Raw genomic sequence first — 19847 nt, 5'->3', positions numbered from 1 at the left:
AGCCCCCCTGTTCTGTTCTGTTCTGTTCTATGAGGTCCCACATTGTGATCCCTGCTTCATCAGCGGACCGGGGGGGGGGGGGGAGCGGCGGGTGGTTTGTTTCCACCTTGGAGCCGCTGTGAATAATACGGACAAGAGCCTTCATACATGGGTTTTGTGTGGACATGTGTTCCTTCTCTGGGTGTTAGCTGCATGGGATTGCTGTGTCCTTCGGTCTTTCCGTGCATGACCCTGGGGGACCTTCTCGGCAGCCACCCCCTCATTAAACCCCACCCACCCTGCATGAGGGAGGCCAGTGTAATTTCCTAGGTGAGAGCTTGTTTTGTAGGCTAGAAGTTTCTATAAATATTTCTTGTAAGCTTTTTGTTGTATATTTTCTTTTTTAAATTTTCTTTATATTTATTTTTGAGAGAGACAGAGCACGAGCAGGGAGAGGGGAGAGAGGGAGGGAGACACAGAATCCCAAGCAGGCTCCAGGCTCCAGGCTCCGAGCTGTCGGCACAGAGCCTGACGCGGGGCTTGAGCCCACGAATGGTGAGATCGTGACCTGAGCCGAAGTCAGATGCCCCACCGACTGAGCCCCCAGGTGCTCCTGTTGTATATTTTCTAATGTTGAATTGTGACTCCAAGTTTATTTTTATCATTAGCAATTATTGAGAACTGATCGTCCTGTAAATAATGGGCTTTACTGGTGGTGACCAAAACTGTATCACAACAGTTGGGATTTCCCTTCTCGGATGCTGTAGACGAAAACACACCGGTTTATCCGAAGTCAGTAGGATGACTGGCGGGGTGACCTACTCACGTTCCCGTTCGCTCCGTGCCCTTTATTTTGCCCTCTGGGACCGGCAGTCGCGTGTCCTCTGGCCGCAGCGCTGTCCTGGGGCGCGGGGAGCTTGGAGGTGCAGGGAGCCAGGGCGGCGTTGTGTCACCGTGGCCTAGCGGAGCGCCGAGGCGGAGACGGCCCCAGGGCAGCGGGTTCGCGGGGGCTGGTCCAGGGAAGGAGGGGTGCGCTGGAGCGCCGTCTTTGGGGCCCAGAACAGCGCGCATTTCCCGAGTCCTTGGGGCTGCGCACGGCGCGCGCGGGAACGTGGTGTTCGGTGGGGAATCCAGGTCCTCGTCGGTTCTGTAGGGATGGGGGAAGGGTGTGGGGGGTGGGGGCGTGGTGGCTGGTGGCCCAGGAGTCCCGCAGGCAGGCAGGGGTGGCGATAGTCGGCTGCAGGGCCCCGCGAGCCCGCCCGCAGCGAGAGGGCTGGTGACTTCGGAATGACTGCGTACGTGACGTCACCTGACCTTCAGTTTAATCTTAGGAAGTCGACCGAGCACCAGGCGTCTCCAGTGTTTGGGGGTTCCGGCTCCGTATACTCCTTTCCTGCAGCGGGTGGGGGAGGGGGCACGCCACATCACGCGGTGATGGCTGGCGGCCGGCGTCTGTGGCAGATCGGCCGCGCGGTCCTCAGCACCCAGACCCTGGATCGGCTCAGGGGTCCGTAGGGGGCTCCTCAGGGTAAAGCCTAGATGCCTGGTTCTCGTGGCCGGTGGACTTACGTGGGCAGGTGTCCGTCTCCGTGTGGCCCCACCACAAAAATCAACAGACTGAACCTGTGAGTCACACGGGAGCTGCTCATGCTCCTACTGTGGCCAAAAATATTTGGGATCCGGTTGTCGGCGGGTCTAGCTTTCTCTGCGAAGCTATTCTCAGACATCGGAAACAGCAGGAAAGCTTTCTCCTTCCCCTTGAAAATTCACCGTCGGCGTGAATTTTGTGGAGCTGATCACAAGCTCTGGTCGTGTGGCCCCGGAGGCCTGGAGGTGGGGCGTGTTCCCCTTTACCGGAACCAGGTGCTCCGGGTGTGAGCCCTCGGTCCCGAGAGGACTGCGGTCAGTGGGTGACAGACAGAGTCCCTCCAATTTCTTCCTCTGCGAAATGACGCTTGTAGTAAACACCCCCAGCAGAGGCACGTGTTTTGAAGCAGCGGGTGAAACCGCATTTACGAGGCACTTGGTTCAGTTCCCAAGAAATCATAAGGATGTTGATGACGGGGTGACCGACACAGGCTCATCTCTGTCCCTGCGTGGCCACCTCACGCGACTGACCCACAGGGCGGGGGCCCTGATGCCGGTGGCTGGCGGGTTTGGGCCCCGTGTGGTGAGGAGGCTAGGGGACAGTGATTTATTGTCGGGAGCCTCAGATGTCTCTCTTTTCCAGGAAAGTCAGAAATCTGGTTTTGTTTTTTTTTTAATTTCTCTTTAATGTTTATTTATTTTTGAGAGAGAGACAGAGCATGACCAGGGGAGGGGCAGAGAGAGAGAAACACAAAATCCGAAGCAGGCTCCAGGCTCTGAGCCGTCAGCACAGAACCCGACGCGGGGCCCGAACTCACAAACCGCGAGATCGTGACCTGAGCTGAAGTCAGATGCCCAACTGATTGAGCCACCCAGGCGCCCTTATGAATTCTGAGATTTAATGTGACGTCTTGGTTTTTCTCAAGCAAAACCGATCTGTAGGTCAGCTTCAACTTTACCTTGCAGTTTGGTGTCTCTCCCTAATGCGATTTACTGCCCAGCAATCGGCTGCTGGGGGTGCCCAGGGCACCTCCTTTCAGAAGGGCAGGGGTGGAGGTCACTCAGCCCCGTCTCTCCTTTCGGAAGAGGAAACTGTAGCTCAGAATGGCTCCTGGCCCCAGACCTCTGCTCCCTGCCCAGACACGGGCTTTTTGTTTTCAGACCCACTGTCCACAAGCTTATCTGATTTATCTCTATGTTGTCCACTAATGCAGTTGGCAATGCCAAGGAAATCAGAAAATGTCAAACAAGTAAGCAGCTTGGAAATTTAGAACAGAAAGTCAGGAATAGCGTGTAGAAGGTTCTGATGTGATCCTGGTGGTAGAGAGTGCAGGTGTGGGACGTCCCCGGGGACCAGGGATGACAGTCCCCCGGTGCCGTGTGGGTGCGGATTCTGGACCCCGGTGGCACCTTTTCCCGTGAGGTGGGCCATCTGCCCTGCCTTCTGCCTTCTGCCCCATTTCTGGCTGAGGCCAGACGGGTGTGAGGTGGCCCCAAGACAACAGGGGACGGAGGGCGGACGTGGTGGCTCCGCGTGATGGCCGGTGTCCTGGGGGACTTCCCGGTGCCTCGGGAGAAGGGAGGCTCTCTACCTGGGGACCGCTGCCCGCGCTCCGTCTGAGTGACCGTCTCTGCTTGCCCGCAGGGTCCCCGGGGCCAGCCGGCGACCACAGCAGCGGGGCCTCGTCCCCTCTGTTTGACAGTGGACTGCATCTGAACAGCAACCCCAGCAGCACAGTAAGCACGGCTTCTCGTACTTTAACCGAGCGGGGATGTATGTCCCCACACGCGCCCCAGAATTAAAACGTCACTCGAGGTGGCAGGTTCAGCTAGGAGGACGTGGGGCACGATGGAGGACACCGTTGGTTGGCGTCTGGTCCCACAAGGGATGGCTCAGCGCCACGATGTAGGACGTGGTGGCCGTGGTGGCCGTGGCCCCCACGGCCTAGCGAGCGGGCGGGTGCAGTCGGCTCCGAGGTGGGATTCAGCCCTGCTCCCACCGCCTCTGCCGGACTCCCGTGTGCCGTGTGCCAGCGGGACATTTTCCTCCTGCCCAGATGCCTGCCCCCCCGAGAACCCCAGCTGAGCCAGAGCAGGGGGGGCACCTGGCCCCTGAAACCCCTCCCGCAGAGACCCAGACCCTGTGCAGCGGGCCTGCCTCGGCCCCCTTCCAGCGTGTGGGCTCCTCTCCACCTGTGTTAGCGGACGGGGATCGGAATCCCGTAAGCAGTCTGAAAACCTGTTACTGGAAATCAGGCCCTCTCTCGCTCATAAAAGGACCAGCTGCGGGACGTGCAGGGACAGCCTGAGGGAAAAGTCCAGATTCAGACAGTAACGTTCTTGAAATACCGTTTTTCATTTTAACGTTAAAAAAATGTTTATTTATTTTGAGAGAGAGAGAGAGAGTGGGTGAGGGGCAGAGAGAGAGGGAGAGAGAGGATCCCAAGCAGGCTCCACACTGTCAGCACAGAGCCCGACGCGGGGCTGGAACCCACGAACCGTGAGATCATGACCTGGCAGAAGTCAGGTGCTTAACCGACTGAGCGACCCAAGCGCCCCCCGTCCGTGCTTTCCTGTGTGGATTTAGCATCTGGTTCAGGAGAACCTTCCTTACCCCGTGCTCGTAAATATATCTGCTTGTGTTTCCTTCTCAGTGTTCGTTTGCTCTCTGTGTTAGGTCTCCCAGGCATGCGACACTTATTTCTGTGAAACATGTGAAAAGTAGGGATCAGATTTATCGTCCTGGGCAAGCACGTGTCGTGACCGGTTCCTCGGGGATTGTGTGCCACCTGGGCCCTCGACCGCGTGTCCTGCCGTGGTTTACGTGTGCTCTCCAACGGTGTCAAGGCCGGAATCACACCGCTGTGGACCTACGGCACACGTTTGCCACCGCGGGCCCATGTCTCCTCACCTCCTGGTTCACTTTATTTTTTCCGTCTTCTCTTTCCCTTTGTTTCTTCGTGAGAATTTTAAAAGCCTCTGATCAGATTCTGCAGAAGTCTTGGGGTTTTTATTGAAAGTGTGTGAAAGTGTGTGACTACAGGGGAAGTCATTTTTCCTGCTGGTGAAAGGATCTCAGATCTTCAGTATTTTTCAACAGGGTTAATTTTTTTCTTTTTTGATCGATTCAGCAGAGGATTCTTCATTTTACTGCTCTTAGCAAAGAACGACTTTGGCTCTGCAGATCCGCATGCTGCTGGTTCCTACTCATTTTTGTTACCTTGTCCCTTTGATTTCGTTTGCATTTTTGTGCTTCCTTCTTTCTTACCACCGAGCCTGACAGGCTGCGCCCCCGTTGGAGTGTGTGGTGATTACCGATGTGTGCTCGAGCTCGGTTTTGATCGCGGACTTTGACTTTTTATTGGTCCCCCCCTTTACTGTGCCCCTTTTCTTCTTGATATTTAAATTATTCTGATTAAATTTTTCACGTGTCTTCCTTCTAAAATTCTCCTCTGCATGTCTCAAATGTGTGTACTCCATTTACATTTATTTGGAGGTGGCCCTTGAAATTTTGCCAAATGTATACTTTGCTTACACGATAGAAAGACAGCATGTTTAGGTCCTGCTGGAAGGTGCTAGGACCTTGTGACCCCCGAGCCCGAGTTGTTTCCTGATTTACCACCTGCTGTGGCTTTGTGTTTAGAAGCTGCTTTAAACTGCGCGAAAAGTCACAACTTTTAGGGTTCCTGCACTCTGAAATGTTTACAGCCTCTTGTTCTCGCCACGACTTCTGCATCTGGCCTCCTTGCAGGATGGATCTCCTCTCTGCTCAAGGACTCTCGCTAGAACTTAAGGCCTGTTGGTACCAAAATCTATTTCAGGTTATTTTAAAACGGGTTATTTTGTCTACACTTGAACGTACTTCCAGCGTCTCTGGTCTCTACTGCAGACACTGGGAAGTTTTCTCTCCACGTGGCTGCGGGTCCGGCTGTGTTCCTGGGCAGCCTCCGGTGTGGTCACTGATACAGCCCTCTGCATGGTCTTTGACACCAGCCTTCATCTACACACACGGCACCTCCCCGCCCCTCCGGCCCCCACCCCGAGCTCAGATTGCCTTTGTGCCCCAGCGTCACCTCCTGTCCCTTACAGGCCTTACCTCTTGTCACTTCTTGCCTTCCCTTGGGCTTCTCATCAGACTATCTTCTAGGAGATCTCTTAAAATTTTTATTTTGTTATTTGTCTCAGCTTTGTACAGTATCCTAGTTGAATCATCTGCTGAGTGTTTTTTTTTTTAAGAAAACATCATCCAAGATCACGTTAATGCGATTCTTCTTGAATGAGAGGGTGTGCACAGAGCAGGACGCACCCCCAGCAGTCCCCTCAGGAAAGGTGACCCAGTCTGCCGGAGATGTGGTGCACACTGGAGAACGGAACAGATGGGGGGGGGAGGCCCCACCCGACCCCACCCGAGGTCCCCCGGCACCTCCTCCCATGGCCTCGGGCCTCCGTGCTCTCAGGCTCGGCGTGGGGCCAGCGACCAGCCCGCTCCTGTGAACGTGTACCCTCAGCCTTCGTCGTCACCCTCATCACGAAGGGGAGAAAGAGAAAGGCAGAGCGTAGGAATGTTCTGTAATCATTTGGTTAGGTCACCTTCAAGAACAACGCATTTCACAGAATCTGAATCCCAGAGAGTCAAAACAGAGTTTTAATATGTTATTTTTTAAAAGATATTAAGACTCAAAATCCTGTAAAAAATGTTAAAGGCCACCTGCTTCGTATTCCAGATGGAAACAATAATAATCGCGTCAATAATCCAGCGGCCAGCTGGTTCCACACCCTTAGCGGCTGGGCTCTGTCTTCTGAAGCCTGTTCGGCACTGAGATCGTTCTCTGCACTCGACAGGGGACTGTGTCCAGTGCAGCCTCACGATGGTGCTGGAATTGACAGGACCTGTGGATCGGAGGGTAAAGTAGACTCTGCCCTGCACTTTGCTTTATCGACAGAAGCGGGTCGGAAACATCCTCAGACTCGAGGGATGTGGACTGTTTCCGGTGGCGACGCTCTCGGGATGGTTGGATGGCTTCCGTCCTCCGGGACCGAACCCGACCCGACCGAGCAGGAAGTGGAGTTTGCTCAGAGCAGCCTTGTTAACGGGGAGGGGGGACCCGCGGGCTGGTCCCCGGCTCTCACGGCTCGTGCCTCCGACCCGGTGCGTCTGTGCCTCTCCTTGTGGAGGCGGGGAGGCTGCACGTCCTCCGGTCCACACTGCCGGAGGGACGCCCGTGCTACCTTGTCTAGGCTGCAGCCTTTCTGTGTGTTTATTCCGAACTGAATTGGTAACTACTCCTTCCCGACGTGACCTCTCTTCCCCCGTGAGACGGGGTTGGCTCCCGGCTTTTCCTTCTAGCTCCCACACGCTCTCGTCCAGAAGCTGGGGCCGCCCCACATAGCTTAGAACTGACTTCATCTTTACGCTGCTTCTCTGCCAGAAACCCTTACCGAATATTTATAACAACAGAGAAGGTCTCATTCACACTGACACCATCTATTAGGCTGAAAGTTGCAGAATTCATTCCTCCTGTCCCCTGGACCTCCCACTCGTCTGCAGACCCGCTGGCGCCTCCTTACCCGGTTAGTGTTGATGCTTGTCCTCGGAGCGGGCTGCTCCGAGAGGGTTTCGTGTCCAGAAAGGTCTCCTTTGTCCCGAGCGAGAGCCGGCGTGCTCCCTGGGTGTTCTTGGGCTCTCGGGTGAGTATAGACCAATGCTGTTTGTCTTGAGGTGGTAACACCACCGATGTCAGTGTCTGCTGTCCTCAGTTAGTCGGAGCTCAGGTAGGACTGGACGGTGAGCGTGCTGAGGTCCCTCTCTTGTTATAATACTTCATAAATTAGTAAAACACCAGTAAAATTAAAGACCAAAAGAGAAATAAAGCAAATTGCAAAAGATAATTAAAAATGCACCAAGAAAAAAGGAAAAGAAGACAATGAAGGAGCCAAAGTAAGAAGGTAAATATGAATACAAATAGAGTAGTAATAAAATACGTTTAATTAGACTGAATTTACAGTTTAGGAGCCATCGATTATTTCAGTCTCTAAGAGGACTGGAATCAGGGGTGCCTGGGGGGCTCAGTCGGTTAAGCATCTGACTCTTGGCTTTAGCTCCGGTCATGATCGCACAGTTCGTGGGTTCGAGCCCCACACTGGGCTCTCTGCTGTCAGCACAGAGCTGGAGCTGCTTTGGATCCTCTCTCTCTCTCTCCCCTTCCCTACTCGTGCTGTCTCTCTCTCAAAAATAAATAACACATTTATTAAAAAAATCTCTTAAAATGCCCATGCTATCCAAAGCAATGTACAGATTCAATGCAGTCCCTATCAAAATTCCAATAGCAGTTTTCACAGAAGTAGAACAAACAATCCTAAAATTTGTATGAGACCAAGAAAGACTAAGAAACACCAGATAAATCTTGAAAAAGAACAAAGCTGGAGGCATCATGTTCCCTGACTTAAGTTTTTTTTACAAAGCTGTGATCATCAAAACAGTATGGTCCTGGTATAAAAACAGACACATAGACCAATGGGACAGAATAGAAAAGCCAGCAATAAATCCACAATTATATGGTCAATTACTTTATTACAAAAGAGCCAAGAATATACAGAGGGGAAAAGACAGTCTCTTCAGCAAATGGTGTTGGGAAAGCTGGACAGCAATGTGCAGAAGGATGAAATGAAAGTGAACCGATTTCTTACACAAAAGAATTAAGTCAAAGTAGACGAAAGACTGAACGTAAGACCCTTAACCGTAAACCTCCTGGAAGAAATCATAGGGTATAACTGCCTTGATTCTGGTCTTGGTGCTGATTTTTAAAAATTGACCCCGAACGCAAAGGCAACAAAAGCAAAAATAAACAAGCGGGCTGTATCACACGGAAAGCTTCTGCACAGCAAATGAAGGCATCAAAAATGGAGAAGATACTTGACTTGTAAGGGGCTATTATTCAAAATTTATAAGGAACACCTACAGCTCAAGAGAAGAAACCTTACACTTCAATGAAGATTTGGGTGGAGAGGACTCGGGGCGCCTGGCGGGCTCAGTCGGTTAAGCGTCAACTCTTGATCTCGTCAGGTGACAATCTCACGGTTCGTGAGTTTGAGCCCCACATCGGGCTCTGCACTGACAGTGTGGAGCCTGCTGGGGATTCTCTCTCAAAATAAGTAAGTAAACTTAAAAAAATTGGGTAGACGAACTGAATAGATATTTTTCTGCAGAAGACATACAGGTTAGACTAGCACACACGAGAAGATGGTCAGCGTCAGACACCCTCAAGAAAGTGCAAATCAGTGGGGCGCCTGGGTGGCTCAGTCAGCTGAGCGTCCGACTTCGGCTCAGGTCATGATCTCACAGTCCGTGGGTTCGAGCCCCGCGTCAGGCTCTGTGCTGACAGCTCGGAGCCTGGAGCCTGCTTCGGATTCTGTGTCTCCCTCTCTCTGTACCCTCCCTGGCTCATTCTCTCTTTCTTTCTCTCTCCCTCTCTCTCTCAAAAATAAATAATAAAGATTTTTAAAAATTAAAAAAAAAAAAAGAAAATCAAATCAAGACCATGATGTCACCTCACAGCTGTCCGAACGGCTAAAGTCAACGACACAAGAAACAGCAGGTGTTGGCGAGGACGTGGAGAAAAGGGAACCCTCAAGCACGGTCGGTGGGAATGCTGACTGGTGCGGCCGCGCTGGAGGACAGCGTGGAGGTTCCTCAAAACGTGAGAAATAGAAGTACCGCGTGACCAGCAATCCCACTTCTGGGAATGCTTCCAAAGGACACGAAACCACGGTCTCGAAGAGACACCTGCATTCCCTCGTTCATTGCTCGTTATTGACAGCAGCCAAGATAGGAATCAACCTGGGTGTCGTTGATGGGTGCACGGCTCACGAAAACACGGAAGCCCTACATCTCTGTCTGCAGTGGCATATTACACGGCCTTGGGAAGAAGGAAGTCCTGCCACTTGTGACAACACGGATGGACCTTGGTGGCATCGTGCTAAGTGAGAGGACGCACAGAAAGAAAGACAGATACTGTATGATTTCGCTTACGTGCGGAACCTGAAAAATAAAAAAGAGTGAAGGAAACCCTCGCAGACACAGTGCACAGATTGGTGACTGTCAGAGGTAGGCTGGGGGGCACTGGGTGAGGTGGCTGGAAGAGAAGAGTGGAGGCACCGGACACTGCCAGGTCCACCCGTCACGTGGAGCCAGCGAGGAACCCTGGCGACGTCCTCAGCCGGTCTTGCTGTCACATCCCCTCCGTCGTCCTTCTGGCCACGTTGGGTGGGGGACCGTGACTGTCGCGCTGCGTCCCCGAGGCAAGTCCTGCTGGGGATGGTCAGCGGTAGGTGTTTGTGCACGTGGACCGCTCTCGTGGGTGCCTCAGCTTTGTGGCCCCCCGACCGTACCGTGCTTGTGCTCGTGGAAGCCACACGCACCGCAGAGCGCGGGACGCTGGTTATGGCGGGGAGAGTGGCTGACGGTAGCCACGGGGTGAAAGGGACGACCCAGATGGCTGCAGGGCGTCAGTCATGTGATGCGTGAGTCGATAAAGAGTTTCACACAAACAGCAAGTCTGTTATAAACCACAGCAGGGCTCAGGGCTCGGGGCCCGTGTCCCCAGGACGTGGCACTGAAGCCACGACTGGTACGCTGTGTATTCAGGCTCACACACACCAGTCCCAGTGAGGGCTCAGTGAGTCTGATCTGGGGGCTCCGCAGAGGGCGTTGGAAATGGGGTTTTACCAAAGGCTGTGGTGTGATGGCAGATTCCACGGAGCCGATCCTGACCAGTCCGGCTGAGCGCCTTGCGGGGGTGTTTCTGGAGTGCTGTCTGGCGGTAAGGGCAGCGCGTCCGTGGACCATCACGCTGTCCACACAGCAGTCCCAAGCCCGGGACTGACGGCAAGCCGTGTTCATAGTGCACATAGTAAGTGCTTAAGAAAAACCCGTTTCGATCTAACGTCTCAAGAATAGGGAGATAGTTCTGTATATGCTGATGCATTCATGTGAGGAGAGTTTTCAGTGTTTTAAAATGAATTTTACCAAGAGCTTTTAATGGCTGGAAGATACTTACGCGATGTTAATTTTCAGAAGTGTGAGTGCCATAGGAACACAGTCATTTACAAGGACACAGAGATGCAAATGAGCTCTGCCGTGTGCAACAGTGATTACCTGCGGAGGTGAGAATGTTCAGGACTGCGGTTTCCTTGTGCGCATAGACCTGTCTGCTGGGAATTGTGATAACAGCGGTGGAAGCCCCAGTTTACACAGCAGTTTCTCTGTGTTTCTCTGTCAATGAGGTTTTTGCCAGCTTTCTCCTTGATTTTGATGGCTTCCTGTCTTACATGGAGGTCTTTCATCCATTTTGAGTTTATTTCTGTGTCTGGTGTAAGAAAGCGGTCCAGGTTCATTCTTCTGCGTGTCGCTGTCCAGTTTTCCCAGCACCACTTGCTGAAGAGACTGTCTTTATTCCACTGGATATTCTTTCCTGCTTTGTCAAAGATTAGTTGGCCATACGTTTGTGGGTCCATTTCTGGGTTCTCTATTCTGTTCCATTGATCCGAGTGTCTGTTCTTGTGCCAGTACCATACTGTCTTGATGATGACAGCTTTGTAGTGTAGCTTGAGGTCTGGGATTGTGATGCCTCCTGCTTTGGTTTTCTTTTTCAAGATCGCTTTGGCTATTTGGGGTCTTTTCTGGTTCCGTACAAATTTTAGTACTGTTTTCTCTAGCTTTGTGAAGAATGCTGGTGTTATTTTGATAGGGATTGCATCGAATATGTAGATTGCTTTGGGTAGTATTGACATTTTAACAATATTTGTTCTTTGAATCCATGAGCATGGAGTGTTTTTCCATTTCTTTATGTCTTCTTCAATTTCTTTCTGAAGTTTTCTATAGTTTTCAGCATACAGATCTTTTACCTCTTTGGTTAGGTTTATTCTTAGGTATTTTACAGTTTTGGGTGCAATTGTAAATGGGATCAATTCCTCGATATCTCTGTCTGTTGCTTCATTGTTGGTGTATAGGAATACAACCAATTTCTGTACATTGATTTTATATCCTGCAGCCTTGCTGAATTCATGGATCAGCTCTAGCAGTTTTTTGGTGGAATCTTTTGGGTTTTCCATGTGGAGTATATGTCATCTGCGAAGAGTGAAAGGGTGACTTCTTCTTTGCCAGTTTGGATGCCTTTTACTTCTTTGTGTTGTCTGATTGCTGAGGCTAGGACTTCCATCACTATGTTGAACAACAGTAGGGAGAATGGACATCCTGTTGTGTTCCTGATATTAGGGGGAAGACTCTTGGTTTTTCCTCATTGAGGATGATATGAGCTGTGGGCATTTCATATATGGCTTTTATGATGTTAATGTATGTTCTTTCTATCCCTACTTTCTTAACAGTTTTATTAGGAAAGGATGCTGTGTTTTGTCGAATGCTTTTTCTGCATCTATTGACAGGGTCATGTGGTTCTTATAGTTTCTTCTAATGTAGTGTATCATGTTGACTGACTTGCAAATATTGAACCAGCGCTGCAGCCCAGGAATGAATCCCACTTGGCCATGGTGAATAATTCTTTAGATGTACTGTTGAATTTGATTTGCTAGTATCTTGTTGAAAATTTTTGCATCCATGTTTATCAGGGATATTGACCTGCAGTTCTCCTTTTTAGGTGGGGTCTTTGTCTGGTTTTGGAATCAAAGTAATGCTGGCCTCATACAATGAGTTTGGAAGCTTTCCTTCCATTTCTGTTTTTTGGAATACCTTGAGAACAATAGGTATTAACTCTTGTTTAGATGTTTGGTAGAATTCCCCTAGGAAGCCCTCTGGCCCACGACTCTCGTTTGTTGGGAGATTTTTGATAAGCAATTCAATTTCTTTGCTGGCTATGCATCTGTTCAGATTTTCTGTTTCTTCCTATTTGAGTTTTGGTAGTGTGTGGGTGTCTAGGAATTTGTCCATTTCGTCTGGATCGTCCAGTTTGTTGGCATATAATTTTTTCAAAGCATTGTCTTCTAATTGTATTTGTGATCTCTTTCATTTGTGATTTTATCTGTTTGCTTTTTGAGAAGTCTGGCTTGGGGTTTATCAATTTTGTTTATTCTTTCAAAAAAAACCAGCGCTCAGTTTCGTTGATCTGTTCTATTTTTTTTTATTCTATATCATTTATTTCTGCTCTAATCTTTATTATTTCCCTTCTTCTGACTTTTGGCTTTATTTGCTGCTCTTTTAGGTGTAAGGTTAGGTTGTGTGTTTGGGACCATTCTTGTTTCTTGAGATGGGCCTGGATTGCAATGTATTTTCCTCTTAGGACTGCCTTTGCTGCATCCCAAAGGGACTGTCATGTTTTCATTTTGATTTGCTTCCATGTATTTTTAAATTTCTTCTTCAATTTCATGGCTAACCCATTCATTCTTCAGTAGGATATTCTTTAACCTCCATGTATTTGGGGGCTCTCCACGTTTTTTCTAGTGGTTAATTTCAAGTTTCATAGTGTTGTGGTCTGAAAATATTCATGGTATGATCTCGATCTTTTTGTACTTGTGGGCTGTTTTGTGACCCAGTATGTGATCTATTGTGGAGAATGCTCCATGTGCCCTGGAGAAGAATGTGTATTCTGCTGCTTTAAGATGAAATGTTCTGAATATATGTTAGGTCCATCTGGTCCAATGTCTTATTCAGAGCCGTGGTTTCCTTATTGATTTTCTGCCTAGATGATCTGTCCATTGTTGTAAGTGGGGTATTAAAGTCTCCTACAATTACAGTATTATCTAAAAGTTTGCTTATGTTTGTGATTAACTTAATTTCTATTTGGGTGCCTCCACATTTGGATGGACCCCTTAATTATGATATAATGCCCTTCTTCATCTCTTGTTACAGTCTTTGTTTTACATCTAGTGTTTCTGATAGAAGTATGGCTACTCCGGCTTTCTTTTGACTTCCAGGAGCATGATAGATGGTTCTCTATCCCTTCACTTTCAATCTGCAGGTCTAGAGTGAGTCTCTTGTAGACAGTGTATAGATGGATCTTGGTTTTTTTTTTTTTTTTAATCCATTCTGATACCCTGTGTCTTTTGATTGGAGCATTTAGTCCATTTATATTCAGAGTGATCCTTAATCTGGGGAAAGAAACAGGCATCCAAGTCCAAGAGGCACAGAGAACTCTGTTTAAAATCAATAAAAACAGGTCAACACCATGACATATCATAGTAAAACTGGCAGAATTCAAAGATAAAGGGACAGTTCTGAAATCAGCAAGGGACAAACATGCCTTAACCTATAAGGGTAGACACATAAGGGTAGGAGCAGACCCGTCCACTGAACCTTGGCAGGCCGGAAGGGATTGGCAGAAAATAGTCAACGTGCTGAACAGGAAAAATATGCAGCCAAGAATCCTTTGTTCAGCAAGGCCGTCATTCAGAGTAGAAGGAAAGATAAAGACTTTCCCAAACAAAACTGAAGGAGTTTGTGACCACTAATCCGGCCCTGCAGGAGGTCCTAAGGGGGACTCTATGAGTGGAACGTGGCAAAGACCGCAAAGGACCAGAGTCATCACCACAGACATGAAATCTCTAGGTAACCCCACTGGCTTCTGAACGGGCCTGATTTACAACTGCCTGTGAAGAGTCTAAGAACAATCATGTCCTATTTTGTCTCCATTATTGACGTTTCTTAAGAGATTTTTAATCTTATTGTGATAATAGTGATTTTGATTTGAAAAATATGACAATAACCTGTTGTCACAAAAGTTCATTTGCTTTTAATAATTGTATTGCCGTAACATCAAAAAATTTATGCACCATAAGTACTGTAGATAGCCTACACAAAATATTTGAAAATAATAGACTAAACATTTCCACTCAAAATACATCAAATTCAAATAGAAAATTATTTACATTTTTCGTATGAAACGCTGAGACCATGCTGTTCGTTCCTGAGACGTATGTCTAAATCTAGCTGTGGACAGAGACGTTAGAAGACTTTCCCGTCAATAATAGTTAATATTGGATGTCTAGTTAGCCTGTAAGAGTCGCTCCTTGTAGACAACACGGAGAACTCCTGTTTCAGCAGGATGCACCTGCGGAAGCTGCAGAAACAGCTTGTGTGGGGCTGTGTGTATTTGCTGAGACAGTTTCCTGAGGCTCACGTGCGGCTGGTTCTGGAGAGGCCTCGGTGGCCTCGTCTACTTGGCCGCCTCACCAACCAGCCGCAGTGAGTTCCTTGCTCCATTCGCTGCAGTTTCACTCAATGTACAGGGGCCTGGCAGAGGGACAGGGGGCAGGGGGCAGGGGGCAGCTGCAGGTGGCCGGCCCGGTGTGTGCAGCCTCGGGCTCTGGTCATCTTGACACACCGTGTTCCCAGAGGAAATGAAAACAGGAAGTCAGTAAAAGCTGACGCTGTTAAGAAACTGTCTTAATTCTTGTCTATTTGTTGTTTTTTACAGTTTGTTTATTTTGAGAGAGAGATTGAGAGAGAGAGCATGTGCGCATGAGTGGGGGAGCTGCAGAGAGAGAGGGAGAGAGAATCCCAAGGAGGTTCCATGTTGTCAGCAGAGAACCTGACGTGGGGCTCGATCCCAGGAACCGTGAGATCATGACCAGAACCAAAGTCAAGAGTCCAATGCTGAACCGACCGAGCCCCCCAGATGCCCCCGGGTCCATTTAAAGAAAATTAGGAAACAAAATGCTTCGAGAGGTCCCTGCTGCCCAGGGCCCAAGGCCCTTCTCTTTCGCTCGAGAGAGAAGACTCACTGTTCTGAGGGGACGTCAGTGGAAACCTGACCGCACTGTGCATGTGCTTCGCGGGGATTCGAGCAAGGCTGTTAACCGACACACTGATCGCGCTGTGCAAGAACGAAGTCTCCTTTCCAAGCTTCTGGGTGTTAAACAAAAACTTGAAAGGACTAATGAGGGTGCACCCCCCCAAACTGGCATGCGGAATGTTACAGAGATGAACTCGGCTGAGGCCGCAGTTCCACATCCACGGAAAGTCAGCTACTGAGAAAATTCACCGTAAGCAGAGGCTGAAGTGGGCGTCAACCCGGATTTTATGGGAAAACAGGCCTCGTCGTTTTGTTGTATTCAGCACTAACTGAGGGTGGCCCCTGTGTTCCCGGGTCAGTGCTGTGGTGTCCACGTGGCCCTCCTGGTCCCCCAAAGCTGCCATCGCTGACTCTGTTTATAGAGGAGGAAACTGAGGGTCAAGGGGGTTACATCCGAGTAATGAGTAGCAAAAATAAGTAGCAGGGTTGGAGCCAGGTCTGTGTTTGGGTTAGACAGCGTTTCTCATTAAGGGGGTATATTTGTGTAAGATACGCATGTGTATGTGATCACCATACTTACGGTAACACAAGATTTGTTACTCTTTGTTCATAATGTGTTGTACACGCGAAGTGTATACGTTTATACAATGCATGCAAGTACTTAAATGAAAGGCTGAGCTGAGCCAGAGAGCAGAACCGGTGGCAGGACGAGCCCAGGATGGCATAAGGCAGCCAGTGTCGGGTGCCCGGTTGAGAGGGGACGGTGACGTTCAGAAGCATAGGTGCTGGAGATCCGGGCCTCCTGGTTCTGCATTAAAGCATCGTTCTGGTCTGGATTTGTCCATCGCCACGTTCTGGCTTTGCAGACAGTTGTGTTCAGACACAGGACCTGAGACCGTGGACGGACATAAGAACATGCAGCGTTATGCCACATGGATCTCTTCCAAACTTCCGTTGAGTGTGTAAATGTGACAGGTTTGTTGGCAAATTTACTGACTTAAATTCAGACACTGAAAGCGTCTACTAGGAAATTCTAACTGACGAGTTCTTCCTCCCAAGCTGGGACTTGGATGTGTGTGGTGATTGGTGCCAGGGTGCGTCTGAGCTTGGGTTCGGGAAATGGTGCGACCTGACCGCCAGAAACCTGGCTTTGCCTGCAGCACACCGTCTCTGAGCCCCCGGCCTGTATCTGGTGACATCTCACGGGCTGGCCCTGGGGCGGCTGTACGCAAAACAGCCACGGCTGTGGTCTGCATCCCCCCATTCTTTGGTGCCCAGGGACCTAGAGAGGAGAGTAAGAGACCAGAGAGGTCACGGGTGGTCATGGGAGGAGTAGGCACCTGTCACGGGGAAGCTGGAGCCCGTGTCCCCTCCACCCTGTGACAGCTGCTGCACATCTTGTGGATGTCCGGGACCCTCTGGCGTCACTGGAGTGAGGACGTGAGGGGTCTGCTGAGGGGGCAAGGTGGCCGTCAGGTTGAGGGCACCAGCGGCTGCTCCCTGGTGAAGGTGGCAGAGGGTCCAGGCCTCCGTGGGTGGTCCTTGTGGCCTCTGGGAAGGCACGAGAGACCCACAGACCGGGCGTGGACATATCTCACCCTAACCCTGCGGCCAGTGCTTCCTGGGGCCCTCCCGCACCTGATGTTTCTGTGAAATCTTGTGTCTGGGATAGATTTCTACTAAAATTACATTTAATAATGTTAGGCTATTTTAATTTTATAGTTTTGCATAAGCAATAGCTCAAAACTATTCTTCTGTAGTGAAAATGTGGAATGGTGAATTACTGCTCTTACGTTAACTGATTTATGTTCAGTATTTCTGCTTTGCAATCTCACGCGCTGCATTTGCTCTTACGTCAAAAGCACAAAATGACTCAGCAAGGTGCGTCTTGTGTAGAAAAGGCAGGATCCACAGTTTCTAGTAAAATGTCGGTGTGGGGGACGAGTAAATGACAGAGGCCATCGGGCCTCTAACAGGTGCATTTCCTCCTCACCACGGGCACCTCGGCGACAGCTTCTCTGGCTGTGACAACCGTGTCCACACCATCCTGGCTGCAGTTCTGGACTAGCTCAGGGCAAACCGCAGGACAGAGGACCCCAAAGGAAGAATATCCTGCACAAAACACATTCCCTTCGCTCCACAGACGTTCACAGTCTGTGCCATTCCGAGGACATTCAATGACGTGCAGATGAAAAATTAGGAAATACTTGATTTTTAGAGATGGATGTGGCCATAAATGCCCGTAGGAACGCTGACCAGATGGATGTGGCCATAAAGGCCCATAGGGGCGCTGACCCGACAGATATGACTGTAAACGCCCGTAGAGGCACTGGCCAGACAGACGTGGCCATTAACGCCCGCAGGGGCTCTGACCCGACGGATGTGGCCGTAAACACGCGTAGGGGCACTGACCCGACAGGTACGACCATAAACGCACGTAGGGGCGCTGACCCGACAGGTATGACCGTAAATGCCCGCAGGGGTGCTGACCTATAATTTCTGTAACATAGTAAATGGGTGGTTCTGGATGGAGTGGACCTTGCATGGGCCCAGGTCCCTTCGTACAGCCTGCTTCAGCTCTGGATTCTTCTGTGTGAAAAGAGCAAAAGATACTTTTCCTGCTGTTTTAAAATGTGTTACAGTAAATACGTGTTCATCTTGTTCGTTTTGTGATTCGGAGGGCACGGCCACACTTGGTGCCCAAAGGCAGGCACCAGGTGGACCTGCTCCGGCCCCGGGAGGCGAGGCGGCTGGTCGGGGGGTGTCTCCCGCAGGGGCAGCTGGGTGCTGGGTGGTCAGGGGCCGGAGCCCTCGGGTCAGTGCTGGGACGTGCCCTCCCCGGGAGCCGTGCCGCCACCCCACCGGCTGCCCGCGGGGACGTGGAGGGGTCCGTCCTGGCCCAGCGGCCATCCTGGTGTCGCTTCTCGGGCCACCCCGCCCCCACCCCACGCTGAGCCACTGCCCAGCCGTGTGCCCTGGGGTGGTGCTGACGGTGTCACTGTGCCCCGAACCAACCCCCAAGCCTGTGTGCGGTGTGCATGGGTGGGTGTGGGTGTGTGCGGACGTGCATGTGTGGGTGTGCGGGTGCGTGCATGTGGGTGTACATGGGTGCATGTGTGCGTGCGTGTGGGCGTGTACAGGCAGGCGTGCAAGCGTGGGTGTGCATGCCGGGGTGCATGTGTGGGGAAGCGTGTGCGTGGGTGTGGGTGTATGTGGGTGCGCGTGTGCATGCGAGTGCACGCGGGTGGCCTGGGAAGTAGCACACTGCGGAGGCCAGCCCGCAAAGAGAAGAGTTCTGGAAGCGAAGTCACCACCCGAAAGCTGAAGGAAACATGACACTAGAGACAGAGCAGAGTCACCAAGCCTGTCCCTGAGATGAGTGTCAAGCCCGCCCTGTGCCAACGTGATTACGGGTTTTTAAAGTAAGAAAGACGAGAGCATCGGGCGTGAACAGTGTTGAGAAGGGCCCGTGACGCTGCAGTCAAAATAGTTCGTCATCAGACACGTCGCGTACTCACCTTAAATTACATGCTGACAGCAGAGTTAATTACGCGATTATGGAAACATTCTTTCCTTTAAGAAACTCCCTCAGAGCCCTGCCGGGAGCTCAGAGGTGACAGTTCAGTCTGGCTTTTCCGCCGCTCGGCTCGCCTCCCCTCGCTGAATCTCTGATGCTGAGAAAGTAGTGTCTCAAGGTTCTTAACTGTTAAGAGTTCAGATTTAAAATTCCGCGCTGGTATCCGGGCTTCATACCCACCGTGGGGTCTTCCTCGTAGGGGAAACACAGTGTGTGCGGAGGATGTGAGGCTTCTGGGTTTTTTTTTTTTTTTCGTTATTTAGGGGTGTATAGGTGACGTGTGTCTTGTTTTCCGCAAGAAAAGAAGTGTTTGTAAAAGTCTTATGTACATTTTGTTCTAATCAATTTCACTTCTAAAAGCACTAATGTTATGACACAAGGTCAGAGTATTTTACTAAGGCAAGGAGTATTTTCAAAGTCTGTCTCTTCAGGGAGGTACGGGGAGGGCAGGAGGCCGAGGGAGGGGACTGTCCCCTCCAGGTGCACCCCACCTGCCCTTGGCTTTCCGGATGTGGCTCAGATACCCTTGGCAACCCCTAGGGGTTTCACCCAGTGACCACATGAGGCCGTGAATGTCACGTCCATTTCACAGATTTTAAGTGTAGGGGTAATTGGGACTTCTCACTGAAACCCATCTTCTTAAATTGCCTCTAGGTTGTGAAGGTCCCGCAGGGTTCCCAGACCAAGTCATGGTGACGAGGCGTCCAGCTTCGGCCACCTCTCCCCCAAGGCACCACACGGTGCTTCCTGTTACTGTGTGCAATACCAAAGTACGGTTGTGTTGTGTCACAGTCTGAAATTAGATTTAAAAACGGGCCCGTACCTCCAGCAGGATGTATCAAGGTCGAAATTATGAACTTGTGACCCACAGGCATCTTTGTCTGCTGTGCAGCACACTTGCCATTAATTGAACACTAAGTGGTGAATATTCAGCTGCTTGCTAGCATTTGAGTCTTTCCTGG

At 50.4% G+C, this 19847-nt stretch overlaps 1 protein-coding gene across 2 annotated transcripts in view; it reads left to right on the top strand.

The window, feature by feature from the left end:
• SNTG2 (syntrophin gamma 2) overlaps positions 1-19847 on the top strand; it is a 179802-nt gene that overhangs the window by 83047 nt on the left and 76908 nt on the right. The window contains exon 8 of one of the 2 annotated variants that reach the window (XM_042933789.1): positions 3212-3303. The exons of the other annotated variant lie outside the window; for it this stretch is intronic. Coding sequence (XP_042789723.1) covers positions 3212-3303 — 92 coding nt within the window. The remainder of the gene's footprint in view (positions 1-3211; positions 3304-19847) is intronic. 2 annotated transcript variants of the gene reach the window in all.

The sequence above is a fragment of the Panthera leo genome, chromosome A3 (assembly GCF_018350215.1).
Source record: "Panthera leo isolate Ple1 chromosome A3, P.leo_Ple1_pat1.1, whole genome shotgun sequence".
NCBI classification, from domain to species: Eukaryota; Metazoa; Chordata; class Mammalia; order Carnivora; family Felidae; genus Panthera; species Panthera leo.
This window is presented reverse-complemented; position numbering and strand designations above follow the sequence as displayed.